The sequence below is a fragment of the Anoplolepis gracilipes genome, chromosome 6 (genome assembly GCF_047496725.1).
Source record: "Anoplolepis gracilipes chromosome 6, ASM4749672v1, whole genome shotgun sequence".
In the NCBI taxonomy this organism is placed as follows: Eukaryota; Metazoa; Arthropoda; class Insecta; order Hymenoptera; family Formicidae; genus Anoplolepis; species Anoplolepis gracilipes.
The window spans coordinates 16,109,545-16,127,500 of NC_132975.1; the positions used below are offsets into that span (position 1 = coordinate 16,109,545).

The 17,956-nt window shown below is 30.2% G+C and overlaps 1 protein-coding gene across 1 annotated transcript; it reads right to left on the reverse strand.

Moving 5' to 3' along the window:
* Window positions 1–2,400: 2,400 nt before the first annotated feature.
* LOC140666985 (uncharacterized) lies at window positions 2,401–15,410 on the reverse strand. The gene is made up of 3 exons (XM_072894552.1): window positions 15,359–15,410; window positions 7,222–7,424; window positions 2,401–5,080 (listed from the first exon to the last, which is right to left on the reverse strand). Exons 1-3 carry the CDS (start codon window positions 15,378–15,380, stop codon window positions 3,086–3,088), a joined length of 2,220 nt encoding a protein of 739 aa, XP_072750653.1. The 5' UTR covers window positions 15,381–15,410; the 3' UTR covers window positions 2,401–3,085.
* Window positions 15,411–17,956: the final 2,546 nt, after the last annotated feature.

Sequence of the window (17,956 nt, forward strand, 5' to 3'; positions counted from 1 at the left end):
TTAGATATTATTAGATAGAATTACGTATATAATAAAAAAATATATATAGTAAAAAAAAAAAAAAAAAAAAAAAAAGAATGTATAACATGTATTTATAGTAATTTTTATTTATAAATTTATTTATAAATTTATCTAACAAATTTACATTAAAGTAATAAATAAAATGTAAGTTAAATGCAAACGTTAATGTTTATTTGATTATTAAATAAATTTTAGATATTATATTTTAGATATGTTAAGGCGATATCACAAGTAACAGAATTTGGAAAAAAGAAATTTTACATAGAGAGTTTATACAATTTATTTATCATATTTTATAAATCATATATCACTTTTGTTATTTCTCTTCAACATTAAATGTTTGTAACTTCATTGCATGTATTACTAGTAATAAACAATTTTTTTAACTAAACCAAGTTTTTATAATTCTATAAATTCTATATTCTAAATAGATAAGAGAATGGAACTTACCTTGTATTATTGAGGTCAATGTTATGACCTTATAAGTAACTAGTGACAGAGCGGTTACCCTTGCCGATTTTAACGAGCAGGAAGGTTTTAGGAAATCATTTAATATTTACTTGTTATTCCTTATTATAATAAATCCATAGAATTTAAAGTAACATAATATTTTAAATAACTTGTGAAACATCGTATTCGATACATGTTATATTTTTACATTTTAAGTACATGTAGTGTATGAGGATCAAAGGAAAACCTATTTATAATAATATAAATGACAAAAAAGGACATGGAAAAATTATAGATTTTAAAATACGTACACCAATACATTAAAATTTTTATTGTTCTTCGTACAAGTGTAATAATATATCGCACAAGTATAGAAAAATTGTTTTTTATTGATAAAAAATATTGCTCTTTCTATATAGAGTTCTATATAGTGTTTCAAAATTAAACCGATGAACCAAGGTGGTTATACATAATAAAAAAACAAGTTTGTCAATAAACCCGTGTCCGTAAATGAACTGTTTTGCCACCAGAGAATCAAAAACTAACAATGAGACATACTTTATGTCTCAGTTGAAGTCCATGAACCGAATGCAATCTTTGTAATGGAAATAAATGGCATTTCGAACAACTGCCGTAAAAATATACTTCACTTTGAAAAAGTCAGTATATGGTCAAAATGGCTCGTTTGCGGACATAGACATTTACATATCGACAAAATTGACCTGTTTTGATGTTCTTTATAATCATTTGAAGTTTGCCGGTCCAATTTTAGGATACAGCGTATATTACGTATATATTACTTGCGACAAAAAAAAAATAAATATTTTTTATCAAAAAATTTAGTCAAATATATATATATATATATATATATATATATATCTCTTATATTCAATATCCAATAATTTAGTTACATACGTATTATTAAATGTAGGCTTATTTTAATCAAAATTTGAGCAAAATTAACAAAAACTATTTGTAAAACGTCAATTTTTTTATCTTTCTTAAAACATATCGAATACTCTGTTTAATTTCTTCTTTCCCTTTTCTTCTCATGTAAGATATTCGTCGTAAAATTATATTATAACGGATACAAATTAAAGTTTACCAATATCCTTAATTTTATAATAATATTAGTAGATTGAAAAGATGATTTTTTTATAAACTAAAAATTGTGGTACGAGTTCTTGCAGGCGCAAGAGTTTTGCAAGAGTCAGCGACCGATGTGGATCCGTGCACTTGCACATCATCAACGTAGGTTGTTTAATGTTGTTGAGTATGATCATTAAATGTTAAACAACAATGATGGCGAGAATAATATGTCTTTTCGTATAACAGAATAAAGAGCATGCTATATTTATTATACGTTGCATATTTTAACGCTGCAGTACAATCGTACTTTAAAATATCTTTTTGATATTCTCTCTTCATTTGCCAATTAGGTTTTAATGATTGTTGATAGTGATGATGAATAAATTGATACATACACATTTGTATGATAGTATATATGAATGGCAAATAAGATTGTAAATCTTAACATCATGCAACATCTAAATTACATTATAATATGTAAAATAATAAAAATTAATTTATTAAATTAGTCTTTAATTTCATATTTTTTATTTAGACAATATAAATAATTTTAATAAAAAGATATTTCATAGCAAGTAGTACTCCGTCTACTTTGATATTAATAAATATTTGAAGAGACGCATAAAAATAAAAAATATGGAAACTATCACGTTTACTACAAAATAAAATTTTTAAACATTTTTATTAGCTAAAATTCTACTATTTACAAAAGAGTATAAATTAATAAAATTATTCGATTCAATACCGTCAGACAAATAAATCTATAATAATGTCGCGTAACATCTATTACAAAATCCTTCTGATTATGCGCTATTTGTCGTCATATGCAACAAAGTAAAAACTTATCTGCATTTCTTCTATATACGAGTATATGTGCTACACCGATTTTTTAGAATCTGTTGTAATATTCTGTGCAATTTTATAAGTTAGATTATTTTATTTTTCAAAATCAACTTTCATAAATCTGTTTTGTATTCCTCTACTCTTTAACACCAGAGATGAATAATTAATTTAATATAAATTTACTTATCAATTTACTCACATTTTATAAAACTAGATTTCATTCAGGAAACCATTATTAGTGCCCAGAATTGTGTATATGGTACATGGAACGTTTTTTTTTTTTTTTTTTTTTTTTTTTTTTTTTTTTCTTTTCCATTGAGACTGAACCGTAAAAGATTGAAAAAAAAGCTTAGGAAAAAATTATTAGTCGCAAAGTAGTAGGAGGGGGGGAAAAAAAATATGAAAAATAGATTTGTCCGTGTAACCACTGAAACACGTAAATCATAAAAATTAATTAAAGAGAAAGAAAGAAAATTTAGATAATTTTTTTTATAAGGATTATCTTTTTGACTGATCTCATGTATGTATATAATCTACCCTATTTATTAATTCGGGAGAAAAAGATAAGATTATAATACATGGCAAATAAATTTAAAAGAAAAATAACATTCGCGCTAAAAGAATTTCTAATTAGTTTTGTCATCACTTTATGAGAAAGTCTACGATTACTCGAAAGCGACTGTTACTCGTTACTTTTAAGCGACGATTGTCTTGTGCCAAAACTGGGTTCCAAAGGCACCAAGTAAGTAACTTTCTCGCTAGCATTGATAGCGTCCTGTTTGAGATCAGACGTATTCTTCCTAGTGGGTCTTCGAGGTCGCTGTATGACCTCCTCATACGCAGCATATTCGGGCCTAGCTACTGGCCGTTGTTTTTTCAAGTAGTATACGGCAGAAGCATTTTCCGGCACGTAATTTTGTTGTGTGGCCTTAACAACTGTTTGAGGTATCGGAGTAACGCTATAACCAGCATTAATAAGGGCGGATAATTCTTCTTGATTTAAAGGCTGTTGATCCTTAGTCGACGGTATACGTACAACTTGAGGATTGTTGAACTGATCTTGATCGATAATCTCCTCGATGGTGAGAGACTTAAAGGGTGACTTTTTCAAGAGACCCGACTGAGAAATGTAGACAGAGGATTGAGTAGGTGCAACCTTGAGCTTGTGCATTTGTCGAGGTTGATTGATAACAGGTTGAACGTAACCTTGTTCTTCAACGTTGGAGTGGTCGTTAGACGTGGTAGACGTAGTAGTAGAGTCTGGCTTAGTCACCGATCTAGGAGCATAGGTAGAGCCAGAAACCTGATATTTGTTTACGTCATCATTGGTAAAATAATTATTAGGTGATGGGAGTTTAGGAGTAGTAGGTAGAAGGTATTGAACGACTGGCGTGCCTTCGGGATCTACTTTCTTAGCCTCGGCCTGAGCTCTTGCGACCGCCAGAATCTCGCTATTAGCTTTAGCGCGTGACTGTTGATAAACTTTATACAGAGCCTCGGCCTGAGCTTGTGCCAGCGCCTGCGCTTGAGCCTGGGCACGTAATTGATTTCTCTCAAAATTTAAAGCATCGTGATGGGCTTTTTCCTGAGCTCTCACATGAGCCTGTTGCTGTGCTTCGACTTGGCGTATAGCATCAGCGTGAGCCTTGTATTCAGCATCTGTTTGAAGTCTTCTGGCCTCAGCGGCTTCGGCAGCCGCCTGTGCCTTCAGTTTGGCTCTATAAGCGGCTTCTGGATCTTTTGGCTGCAGCCGACCCTCGATATGAGCTTGTCCGGCCTCGCTGACGTGATCTCCTTGTTGAATTTGCTCCAAGGCGGTTTGCTGTCTGTATCTCTCATGATCAATTCTGATCTGTTCTAGAGCGGCCTCGTGATGTTTTTGGTACGATGCTTGAGCTACCTTCTGGAAAGCTAAGGCTTGTGCCTCGGCTTGAGCCTGAGCCCTGGCATTCGTTTCGGCTTCAGCCTGAACTTGCGCTTGATGAGCTTTCAGCTGAGCACTATCATCCACGTAATCATATTGCGGAGATGGTCTGAAAGGTCGGTCTTGAGCGCCCTTTGTAACGTAATCTGCCACTTGCGCTGTTTGGTACTGAAGTTGAACCGGTTGTTGCGTATCGATCGACTGGTATGTCGCTGCAACTCGCTGCTGCGGTGGATAACGGGGGGGTGGACTAGTCTCAATATGATACTGCTCAGGTAATTGAGATGCCGGTGCTACCGCCGATTTGATCGGATATCCTTGTTGTGAATACTCGCCTTTAGATTGCGCTGGAATCAGGTTAAATTCTTGGGCCTGATTGGCGGATACCAATTGCAGCAACTCCTGCTCGAAAGTGCCCAATTTCGGTGAAGTATAAGACTCTACTTGATACGTGGATGCTCCGGACGGACCGCGCGTCTGTTGCAATGCCGCGGCACGATGCTGCGCGTCGACGTGTGCCTGAGCTTGCGCTACAGCTTCCACTTGACCTAATGCTTGAGGATGTAATTGAGCTCTCGATCTAGGAGGAACCACCGTAGGTTTTCGGTAATTGTAATATGCCTGTTGCAGCGCCTGCTGCTGTTTGGCATAAGCTGGAAGCGGTCTGCGCTGAGCCACATTATTTGAGCTTGTATATGGTTGCGGTTCACTTCCGGTAAATTGTCGTAAAACAGCTAAATATTCAGGCGACAGCTGAAATTTATACAAATTTTTTTCTTTCATTTTCGTAGAATATTTACGTAAAATATGTTTTATATAATTAGAGTGATGTGTAAAGACAGAGATATACAATTTATGAAGTAATATTTAACAAATTATAAGTTATATATATATATACAATCGAAGAAATTCAGAAATTAAGCAGAATATGTATAATAGATGGACAAGAATACTATATATATAGCTATGTATTATTGTGTAACGTAGCAGTCATCGTATATGCCCATCATTTCGATTGGACTTTCCCAGGTATTGTAATTTTAATTAGAGATACGCAAGAGTTAAGAATAAGGATTAAAAATAAATCAAAAGCGATACAACAAACAAGCAAGAAAATCAACAATCCGAGATAGTTGCTGTCGTTTCATTGAATCTGACAGTGAGTGCTGAACTTGATCTTAAAAGCAGATGACAAGCGAATCGTTGAAGGTTATTGCTTCGTGAAAGTATATACAATACATTGTGTATGTATTTGCCTGCATATTGGTGCAGAAGATGAGTCAATAACTTATAAAGAAGCTCGAAAGACGGTCACGAAAATAGACTGTAACCTTTTTCACTCGCCCTGATGACTAACGCATGGCCACGAAGAGGATATTAATCGTTCGCGGCTTGATAAAATTCGAAATCTATACTCGGTTATAAGTGGGTGTGGCTGTACCAGTACTGTCAGGTCAGAGCGATTAGAAGGCGTGTAAACTTGCCGAGTTATGCAAGCGAGCGATTGCATTCGAGTATATGGCATTGCCAAGCGATCACGAGCGAGCGCGTAGGAAGTATTTAAAGATATATGTCTTTTAAAATACGTACGTACAACCGCATATATATAATCTAAAAATCTGCAAATGTATTAATTTGAGAGTGTTTACTAAATTAAAATAATGCATAACATATGTATATATATATATATATATATATATATATATATATATATATATATCGACATTTATTCATATTTTGTGCCTAATACACCTTGAAGAATTTTTTTGAAATTTACGAAATAAATTTTTATTATTATTCTAATAATATTTAATCCATTTAATTTATAATATATATTATAAAAACATTTAAATATATATATATATATATAAATTATTCTAAAGTAGTGTGTATATTTTTATGGGGGAGTAATATTATATAAAATCTCTATAAAGTATTTCTCTTTGTATAATAATTACATTGCAATGTAAGTACTTACAAAGCCATGTACAAACAATTTCAAAACACAAAAAATGTTATAAAACACACATCATATGAGATATGTAAAAATATAAAATATTTTTTTTTTATTATACATTTCCGAAATATTACTTTAATATTATCCAATATTATCCAATATTATCCAATATTATCCAATATTCCAATATTACTCTAAAAATAGTCGGCAAACTTTAATTCTATATACCTATATAGATATATATATATATATATGTGTGTGTGTGTGTGTGTGTGTGTGTGTGTGTGTGTGTGTGTGTGTGTGTGTGTGTGTGTGTGTGTGTGTGATTAATATATCATAGATTTCTTTAAAATATATTGTACATTTCAGGTCTATTTATTTTTATTCTCCATTTTACGCTTAAAAGTGCGGCACATATATATTTATAATAAAATAAAATAAATCAATAGTAGAATCTAATATTTCTAATATTTCAAGTTTATATGAGCTTATTCTGAAAAAAAGATGATACAAGGAGCTTAAATAGGGAAATAGAGAGGCATTCCGTGTTTTATGAGTCTTGTAGCAATGTGGAATGTACAATCTCTCTCGTTATCTTTAAAGTACACTGGTGAAATGGAAATCCTCGTACAAGTAACGAAAGTAAGTCAAGCCATGATTACTATCACATTGCGTCAGAACGCCTAGATCTTGAAGGCGAACCTAGACGTCCTACTCTGTCTGCTGCCATTCGTTTCAAGTACCATAGAAAAATAGTCTGTTCATGGCTAGTTAATCAACATGTTAATGGATAATAAGCGATCAATAGTCATGGTTGATCGACAATAATGACACTGAATATTCGATGAAATGTTTGATGTTGAACAGTCAACATAGAAAGATTAGTCGGAACGTTAAAATTTAAGTAACAAATATAGTATTATTATTTCTCTCATACCTCTCTAGAACCATCAGCGTGGCGAATAATAAATTGACTGCCTGGTGATTCGTAAATGGCGCTATCAGAAACTGGTGACCTTTTAACAGGATCTTTGATGTTGATCTCTAGCAGAACAATGTCATCGACGTTGGTCGATGACGATACTGCCTTCTTGGCGACATTGGTAACAGTTTCCTCTCCAAACGAGACCGTCAAAAGACCTATTAATTTTGAATATTATAATATATGTATAAAAAGAGTGAAAAATGGAATGGGAGAAAGATGGAGAGAAGCAGAGGCAGGATATAAAAACATTTCTTCTTTGTTTTAAAATATATCTTATTTAATTTTTTCCAAATTAGTTTTTTTTTATCTCTAATACAGGATGGGGCTAAACGTAACGGCCAGACTTCGTGATCTTATAAAATTTAATTTTGAACAAAAAATGGTTTTCTATGATTAAACATATTTTCCTACAAACAAAAATGCTTCCTTAAAAAGTTAGCGCTTAAATTTCTAAAATCACGTTTTTTAATTACATTCTTGCAAATGTCGGGAAAGTATGTGTTTTTTAACAAAAATTACTGAAAAAAGTTGTAGAACCAAAAACATTGTAGAGAAGTAAATTATCTTTCAAATCAGACTAAAATATTATTATTAAGTTTCATAAGTTTTGAGATAACTAGTTTCAAATAGGTATAAAAAAATGGTTTTCTACTATTTATAGAGCTGTTGAAAAATTTATCTTTATTTATGCTGTTATGACCTTAATTAATTTTTAATGTTTATCATGTTTGTTGGTTATTCCACTAAACAAATTTTACTTTTCTGCATTAATACATGTCTTACCATAGTCATAATTTTCCACAACGTTCTAGCCAGACTTTATGATCTGATAGGAAATTTAAATCTGAACAAAGTTTACCATAAACAAAAGTTCAAAAATACTTTCTTAAAAAAGTTAGCGTTACCAAAAATTTCTATAATTACGTTTTACTTTTAAAGATACTTTTTAAGGAATCATTTTTGGACTGATAATTATAGACAATTTTTCGTTTAGAATTAAATTTCCTATAAAATCACGAAATCTTGGTGCCATTCTGTATGTATAAATATTTATTTATTTATTTATTAAAAGATATATTTGTTAAAATATACAAAGATATACATATATTTGTTAAATATACAAAGAGTTTTATAAGTCACGCCCTCTCTTGAGAATGAATTGACAAATCAAGTTAACTCGAAAATTAAGAATGACAAAATTATATTTGAGTCTTCTTTAAAGAGTTACAATCACATAAAGACGGATAACTAAAATGATCATTTTTTTGGGCATGTTATGGTGTTTTATTCTAAAAAAGGTAAAAACACGGCTCAAACAGTTTTTTATTAGGTTTGCCTCGCGTTTTTTTACCTTTTTCTTTAAAACAGTATAGTATACCGAATATTCGTTTTAGTTATCCAATTTTATTTGATTGTAACTTTTAAAGAAGGCTTAAATGTAATTTAGTCATTCTTTAAATTTTCTACTTATTTTGACTAATGTCAATTTAGTCTATAGAGATGAGGCGTGACTTGTGAAACATCCTGTATGTACATGTTAGAAGATATCTGTATTTTTGTGTTAGAAGATATCTTTTACTAACAATAAGAAATATATATATATATATATATATATATATATATATATATATATATATTCTCTTTATTGTTATCATCTCTCCCTCGCTTGCGTAATAGAGTGCGTCCATTTAAGAATTCTCATATTATTTATTGTATAAAAATGTGAAATTTTGTATTCAAATATTGTTTTGAGATTCGAATGTCGTCATCGTATAATTGAACGTGGAAGTGACTTTTATCGTTCTGCTTGACCGCGAGTGCTCAGAATAGAGCTGGGAAAGCAATGCAGAGAAAGTTACAATCGAACGTGCACTCGAGAAACTCTTCCCACGGATTTTGCTTTCAACGTTTTAAGCGCCTTGTCCGCCGTGGAAGGAAATAAGATTATGTGCTAAAAGGTTTTTAAACGGTTTATAAAATGTTTATAAAAGGTTTGTCGGCAAATTAAAACGCATTATATTTAACGCGCTTTCTTTATTGTGACTGAATAAAATATCACGATATAATAAGTAATAATTTATACATCAACAGATTTGAAGCTCAATACACATTGTTATTTTATGTATGTATACATACTGAATTTATAAACTTGTAATAAACCAGCGAGTAATTTAAAAATTTTCTTTCCCAATTTTTCTTTACAAAGACGATCTTAAAGTGAAATTATAAACTACTAGTTAAAAAATTAAGTACGAATGTTTGCTTACAAATGCTTAATATTTACAAAGGATGAACAATTAATAAAAGTTTTTCGTCTAGTCTAAATGAAATATTCTAATTAATTTAATTAATAAATGGATTTTCAAATTCATCGCGTTATCGTAAGATTATCAGTGCGATACATCTTTGTGATTTTTTTCTTAAAAGTGTTTTAAAAATTATTTTGATCTTTTCAATGCCGATTAAGCTCTTTATTATAAAGGCAAATATTTTTATTTTATTAAGTAAATTTTTCAAAAAATTTAATATTTAATTAAAAATACGATATTTAATCTGTGTGACGTAAAAAAAAAAAAAAAAATAAGGAATTCAATATTATACTTGGCCAAAATTTTTACTATAAAACAAAATGTCCAAATTTTCACAAAAGCTTTAATATAAAAATATAAATAATTAAAGGGAAAAACATCATCATCGGATTGCTATTATTCCCGTAACTACTACGTTTAGATGCAATCGTGCAGATCCTTTTAAAATTACTTAACAGAGGAAAGCGCGTACGCAGCCCGGTCAGCTTTCCTTCCTTTGTTAGTCCGTGAGATTCCGCGGATGTGACTAATTTTTCCTGCGTTGAGTAATACTACGTACGCGTCCTTAGGTAGAAGGTATAGTTAGTTAGGTAATATCCGTCATTCCGTGAACGCGCGCTCGCGCGCGCGATTAACAAATCTTACCTAATTAACGCTTCGCGGAGTTTGCATCTCTGCTGCGAAAATGTTAACTGTAGATATAGGGTTATTGCGGATTGCGATTTATTTAACACAATAAATATCTTATTTTTTTCTATATATATTTTTTTGTTATGTCCCCTGTCACGAGAATTTTAAAAATTGAAGTAATTGGAATAATTGTATACACATGTACAATGTTTACGTACTTGTATAGGTATATGTATAATGCATGTTTTGATTTTGCATTTTCTAATATTACTCGTAGTATTAATATTACTTTAACATTTACATATGTATTTATATTTGTATGCCATTATCGTGTTCTTAAAATTAGATATCCATTTATTATATGTATACAAAATATTATACATAAAACTAGTGCTCTATATACGTATGTATATGTACGTTATACATTTTTAATAATTATCAAATTACATAACTTTTAAAATTTTGTGAAAATAAACAACAAGACACGATGTTCTCTTTAATGTGTTTGTGAATGAGAATATTGCTCTTAATGAGAATTAGAATATATAAAAATGTTCAATATCGAATATCAATAAGTGAAGTTAGATTATTTTTCTAATAAAGTTTATAAGTAAGTATGCATCTTAAATTTAGATTTTTATGTTAGTACTGCTTTTACATTTTAAACAAAACTACGTTGAACTTGTTACAAAAACAAACAGTTTAACTTATAATCAATAAACTTGGACATTGTTCTAATCAGATATCTCGTTACCTCGGACAATCGCAAGATTGATATGATACATGAGAACGCGTCGAGAGAAAAAAAAAAAGATATTTTCTAATTAACAAACTCTCTCTCGGTTCTCACATAAAAATATTAATTATCTGACCTCCTTTGCGCTTCAAACTATTATATTTGCGTAACATCGGAAGTGCGGTCTAACGTTCTCATTGTGTGCGTGAGAAGAGTAGAGCAATCTACAAAGTCAAGAACTTTCTTTTTTCTTTACTTCTCTCTCTCTCTCTCTCTCTCTCTCTCTCTCTCTCTCTCTCTCTCTCTCTGTCTCTCTCTCTTTCTCGCTTTTTTCCTCTCTCTTTATTCATAATTTATATTATATTTGTATTATAATTGTATTTTGTAATTTGTAAGCAATAATTATCTATTATCTTATTGCATTTTTATGCAATGTCTTAAAGGTTAGGTGCGGAACAAAATATACCTCAGTGTTAAATTAAATTATGCATCTTATTATTATAACATATACATATATTTTATTGATCTTAAAACCAGACATATATTATTTTATTATTGGCTTCTTGTGTATAAGTATTGTTAAAAATAGTTATGTTATGCAGTTTTGTAAACAACAAGGTATATTATATCTGTAGAAATGTCGATTGAGGGTTTAAATTATATCGGTATACAAGCAATTTTATATTTTTATATATAAAGAAACTTGGAGTCGCTAACTATTTCTTTCGTTTCTCTCATTGATACAATATAATTATCATCAAATAAAAGTTTGTTCAACATTGCGCGAACACAAGCCATCTTTCAAAGCTATGGTATTAAAGTCAATCTATTGCGAACTATGTATGTATGTCGAATTAGAAATGAAATTAGTGATCCAATTGAAACAATGAGAAACCATATCATCGACCTTTCACTCTTCGATAATCTTTTCTATAAGTACAACTGGAAACGACATATAGACACTTTTCAAGGTCACATAAGATTTTGTTATAATATATTTATATAGTATAAAATGTTATAATAGTATAATATTTTATTGTAATAAGAAAATTTAATTTATATTAGTAATTCCCTTGCAAATTAATATTTCAAAACAGCATTCTCGCTCTTTTTAAATTAAATCTTGTTTGCAAATAGATGATAGATAGACTTGGGAAAATATAGTTTTATTGAAAATTGATTTTAGATATTATAGAAGAATATCTAATAAAACTCGAGGGGTATCACACACATAATGAGAAATATATATTATATTATACATTATATGATTATATTATATTTATCCTCAAATTTATTGTATTCTCTATTTATGTTTAATCCTTTGTTGTTCAAAATGTTCAAAACCATACCAATAGTAGCTTCTAACAATTCACGAAATAAAATATAAAAACATTTTTTACTAAAAGTTTAATATTTAAATAGATAAATAAACTATGAGATGTATAACTAATTATTTTATAGAAGATTGAATGAACAAAAATAAAAGCATGCTTAAAAAATAAATATGTCGTAAAAGAGCTTTGACAGAAATATTCGAAAAAAGTGTTATGCGCAGCGTTACACATCAGCATATACATACATATTGTCGTGTACTATTATTACTAACAGTTCTCCCTTTTCGTTCTAGCTTTCGTTCTAGCTGCGCATAGACTTCCGCCTCGACCGCAGGTTACCGTAGCCCATATCTGCTTCGAATGATACATACGGGTATATATATATATATATATATATATATATATATATATATATATGTAGCAAATATATGAATTACCTAATATCTATAGTTTCATCTATCTAGTATCTAGATTTTTACATACGTTAAATCATCTTGATATAACGATGCAATGACGTGAAGAAAAAAAAAAAAAAAAAAAAACAAATTTTAGATATATTTTCACGCTTGATAAAATTTACACTTATAATTATGTACATATACATGCGTACAAAGATACTTTCCTTTCTACTACTTTCGGTTGGCAAGCTGGTTGCTGCAGCCACGGTTTCGAACTGTGTTGGTTAGAAAGGTGATACCATTCGTTTGCACAGTACGTTTGCGGATTTCTCAATCGACAGCGATACAAGCATGAGATTTTTTGTCTTGATCGCATCGTATCTATGATCTCTATCACAAGTAATTTTGTGTCCAAAATAAACAAATAATCTCCGAGATCGACTAATGACAACAATTGCAACTATAAGATGAGTTCACATGAAATTCACGCTTCTTGATTTGCAAATAAACTGATATATAAAAAATGACAAGTGTCATTTTTACAAGGATCATAATTATCACTGGAAACGTAACTAACTACTCTATTATATAAGTATATAAAAGTTACGTACTATATAAAAGTTGTAGACAAAAGTAGTCAGTTAACAAAATTAATGTAACTTGTTGAAACTATATCTATCTGTCTACCTGTATGTTATATATCATTATATATTGTACATATACCTACATATATACATATAACATATAACTAAATTAGTTTTAGAAAAAATTAAAAATTAGTAAACATTTAATTTTTAAATGCAATTTACACTGACTGAAAATTAAGAATGTATTTAGAATGATACCGATATAAAATGCATACACACACGTGAGTAAAAATCGAATCCGCTATTTTCGTAATTCCGTGCATGGAAGATGTCGATAATACGCAATCATCTACATATGATTGCAATATATCAATAATAATAAAAAGAAGGAAATGTATTTCTTAATTTGATGCTTTTTTCATTGTGAAGTGAAAGATCATGAAATGTGGATTCTTGAGTTCTTATTGTATCGGCATAACGAGAGGGAAATTAGAGGAAAGAGGGAGGGAGGGAGGGAGGGAGAGAGAGAGAGAGAGAGAGAGAGAGAGAGAGAGAGAGAGAGAGAGAGAGAGAGAGAGCTTCCGGCTTCTCGTACGATCATCAGTACGTAGATTCCTTTCAAAGGTGAGAAAATTTCATAACCCTGCATTATTGAAAAAGATGTTTTGTAGCGGTGTCTAAAGAGAAAAAAATATGAAAAAATTCGCGAAAAAATTAAACTACGTAACAAAATATATCGAATAGAAATTTGAAAGGTTGCAGTATGCAGTCTTTATGTAAACATGTGTCAGGAAAGAGCAGCTTTCTATCGATTTAATACATAAACATTATCATTGATATATTGCTACAACTGAGCATAGTATAATTATATTAAAATCAATTTAAAATGCGATAATATTTCAGTTATATCTCGAGAATATATTAATAGAAAACAATCATGATGTACATACATACTATAAAATTGTAAATTTTACGATTGTAGAAATGTTGTACTGTTTTTTTAATTTCTATATGTATATGTAAAATGTAGATAATCTTTGGATTTGTAAATAAACACCTTACTATGTAAAGCGTAGTACTAGCTTTACGCAAGTATAAATCTAACACCGGAAGTACAATTGGTCAATGACCTGGAAAGTCGATGCAATTCCCTGGTGATTTACGACAGTTTATACATCCTTGCTTCTCCATTATAGCTAAGTAAATCAAAACTGCTATCTACAAACTTTGAAAACAGATTGGCTTTTTTTATCATCGAATAGGAAATGTCGATATATACTTTCGTAAACTTTAATCAATGCATTATTTTCATTTTTTATCTAAAATTTCTGTATGAAATAGAGTATATGAAATATCAAGTATCAATTGTTAACATAACTTTTAATATTTAATTAAAATTGTTTATATAATATATATAACTTTTTAATTTGAAACTGATAATCTTTGTTATGTCAAAGTTATAGTAAATTTTAACAGTTTATATATGTATTATATATATATATATATATATATATATACATATCTTATTAAAATATATAATATTTAAAAACTACAATCCTTTTTTATAATACAAGCGATTTTATATAAAATCTCTGTTAAAGTTTATCTACTTAAACATTTATAACAGAATAGAAATGCACGCACACACACGCACGCACACATACGCACGCACACACACGCACGCACACACACGCACGCACACACACGCACGCACACACACGCACGCGCGCGCGCAGTTTTTATCAAACGAAAAAGTAAAGTGTGCGATTTTTTTATACTTTTCGTGTACAAAAAAAATACCAAAAACATATTTGCATTATGCAATAAAATAAGAATCCGAAATGTATTTTTTAAACTTTTCGCGAAAGCTCCAATTCAATAGCGGATTCGTTTTTTCGCACAAAACTCACATACGCATTTTGCAATAAGAAGCACACTCATGAAATATCGTCGCACGTACACTTTGCAACATATTATTCACAGGGAAGATGGAAAAAAAAACAATGGAAACAATGAGCGTAAACACTTTTACAGAGAAATAGGTTGAAAAATCTCATTCGTTTTTTACTGTTAAAACGTATTATATCGCACTCACCTGTAAAAATAAGCAGCCACATAGTGAGAGCAAATGAGTGACGCAGCGCTGAGCGAATGTTGAGTAAATGTGAATTTCTAGGGGCTTTATAGACCAAAGAGAAAGGCCGCGCCTGCAATCCGGATTAGGTGGGGTTCTTCTATCTGCCACTTTTCCATGGCATATTGTGTACTCAAGTGCATATTAAGTTATATATGCAATGGGTCTGGCAATGGGACTTGGGACTTCTTCATTTTCGTTATCTTCAACTATTAGGCATACATTTGATCGGAACCTTACCTTTGTTATTTGAATGAAATGTAAGATGTAGCAATGAATTTTGATTATCATCAGTATATTGTTAGTAAAGACTAATGGACAGAATTTAGAATAAGAGATAGAACACATTTACATATATACAATATATATACAATAGTAGATGTAATTTTGCGATTCTCTTTGTTTGATTTTCAAAGTTTGGATCAGTGCTAAGCGCTATATTAGAGTTGACTATCAATATGCAACCATATCCGCCTCTATCGATAGATTTTATTTATAATATCACATGTATGTATGTTGTATAAGTTACATTGTACATTAAATTTGCGCAATGCACGTGTGCACTTGAGCTGATGTGACTCTCTAAGTGCATACGAAAGACCGTTATACAATACAAATGCGATTGCTTTGCTCGCCATACGAACTGTCGTGGGAAAAATAATCGATTGAAGGGGAAAGACTGGAAGGAATAGATTGGATATATATGTATATTAGGCGAATATACATATGTTTTCCAAGTCCTTCTCGTTTCGTTATCCAATGATTCGTCGTGAGTAAATTTATATTAATCTTTTACACATGTACGTATGTATAAGCGGATTATGTAATATGTATATATATATATATATATATATATATATATATATATATATATATAATATATATTTTTGGTATTTTCTTTATACACGAAAAGTATAAGAAAATTGCACACTTTACTTTTACGTCCTTTGATAAAACTGCGCGCGCACACACACGCGCACGCACACACACGCGCACGCACACACACGCGACGCACACACACGCACACACACGCACACGCACACACACGCGCACGCACACACACGCACACACACACACACACGCGCACGCACACACGCACGCGCGCGCACACACACACACACACACACACAGGATGTTTTATTTTAAATAATACGGTCGAATATCTGGTAATGAAAAGGACAAAAGTTGTTTAAAAAAAGGTAGAAAAAAGATATAAAGATTTTTTTTTCATATAAATTGATTCGCAATATTATATGTATATATTGTTAATATATGTATCGCAATTTTCATATATTTTAAAAAAATGACTATGTGTTTTTTTTATACTAATTGATTTCTCACATTATTCTGTGTATTAAAGTATTGAGTCAAGATAATCGAAAAATGAATATTTTACAAGATATTTCAAAATTTATGTAAAATTTTATCAAATTAAAGTATAAAACATCGTAAATTATTTAATTTTTAGCTATCTGCTCATACTCTTATAACTTTTTACTTAGAATACTGCGGAATCGATTTATATATAATAAAGTCAAGGTTTTTTTTTGAAAAATTAACAATAAGTTGACTTTTTCATAACCTTGGCACCAACCTATAATCAAGGTCACTGATATTTTTCTTTTTTTTCCCCTCCTTTGAAACAACTTTTGTCCGAAACATTTTTTTCTAACTCCTTGATTTCTAGATATTTGATTGTATGTCAATTAAAATAAAATATTCTATGTATATACAGTAAAAGATATAATTCCAGCAGGGTTAAGATGCGCATGTGTTATGATGTGCTGTCTTTTTTTTTTTACTTATTAAGAAAGAAAAAGACAGCCATATCGTAACACATGCGTTAAAAGTTAAAAAATAGCCCTGCAGGTCAAAAAAGAAAAATTTGAAACATTTTTACATTTCTTATATTGTCAACGTCTATTCGTGTAAACTTTAAATATTTTAAAGCAAGAAATAATTATAAATAATAAGAAACTTTTAAGAATAAAAATTTTTTTTTTTTTGAGAGTCTAAATTATTCAATGTTATTCAAATCAGCTGGCATCTGATCCAGATATCGATGATTGTTTTCTTTTTTTTTACAAAACTATGGCACGTCGCCATATCTTTACTGTGATGTTATGCTTTCGTATTACAGTCTTACGCTGTTTATTAGTCGTAAGTGAGCGTATAAAGAGCTTATAATGAAACCCCGATTGCACTAGTTTGAACAATCAGGCAATAACAAAATTAGGTAGAACGATAAGTGTTGACTAACAAGTATTTTACTAATTTCATTTTCAACAATTGTCTTGTAGGAAAAAGTGTGAGCAATGTAACGATATAATGTTATTTGTTATTAGCTACAAGTATATTAATAATTTTCAATTTGTCTAGATTTATCTCTCTTTTTATTGAAAATCAAATTTTTTACTAGTATGTACTTACTCTTGAATTAAAAATTGCTTTATAGCACATTGAAAAAAATTTTGAGCTTGTGTTATTTTATATTATATTATAAAGTAGAGATTGTGTGTGACTTTATTAAACTGTTTTACTCTAAATAATTGCGAAACG

Bases quoted from the DNA above. Each gene is read 5' to 3' on its own strand.
- LOC140666985 (XM_072894552.1), bottom strand. From the start codon at position 15,380: ATGTGGCTGCTTATTTTTACAG. The intron at 7,425-15,358 runs GTGAGTGCGATA...CAAAATTAATAG, and splicing joins GTGGCTGCTTATTTTTACAG to GTCTTTTGACGGTCTCGTTT. The intron at 5,081-7,221 runs GTATGAGAGAAA...TATAAATTTCAG, and splicing joins ACGCTGATGGTTCTAGAGAG to CTGTCGCCTGAATATTTAGC.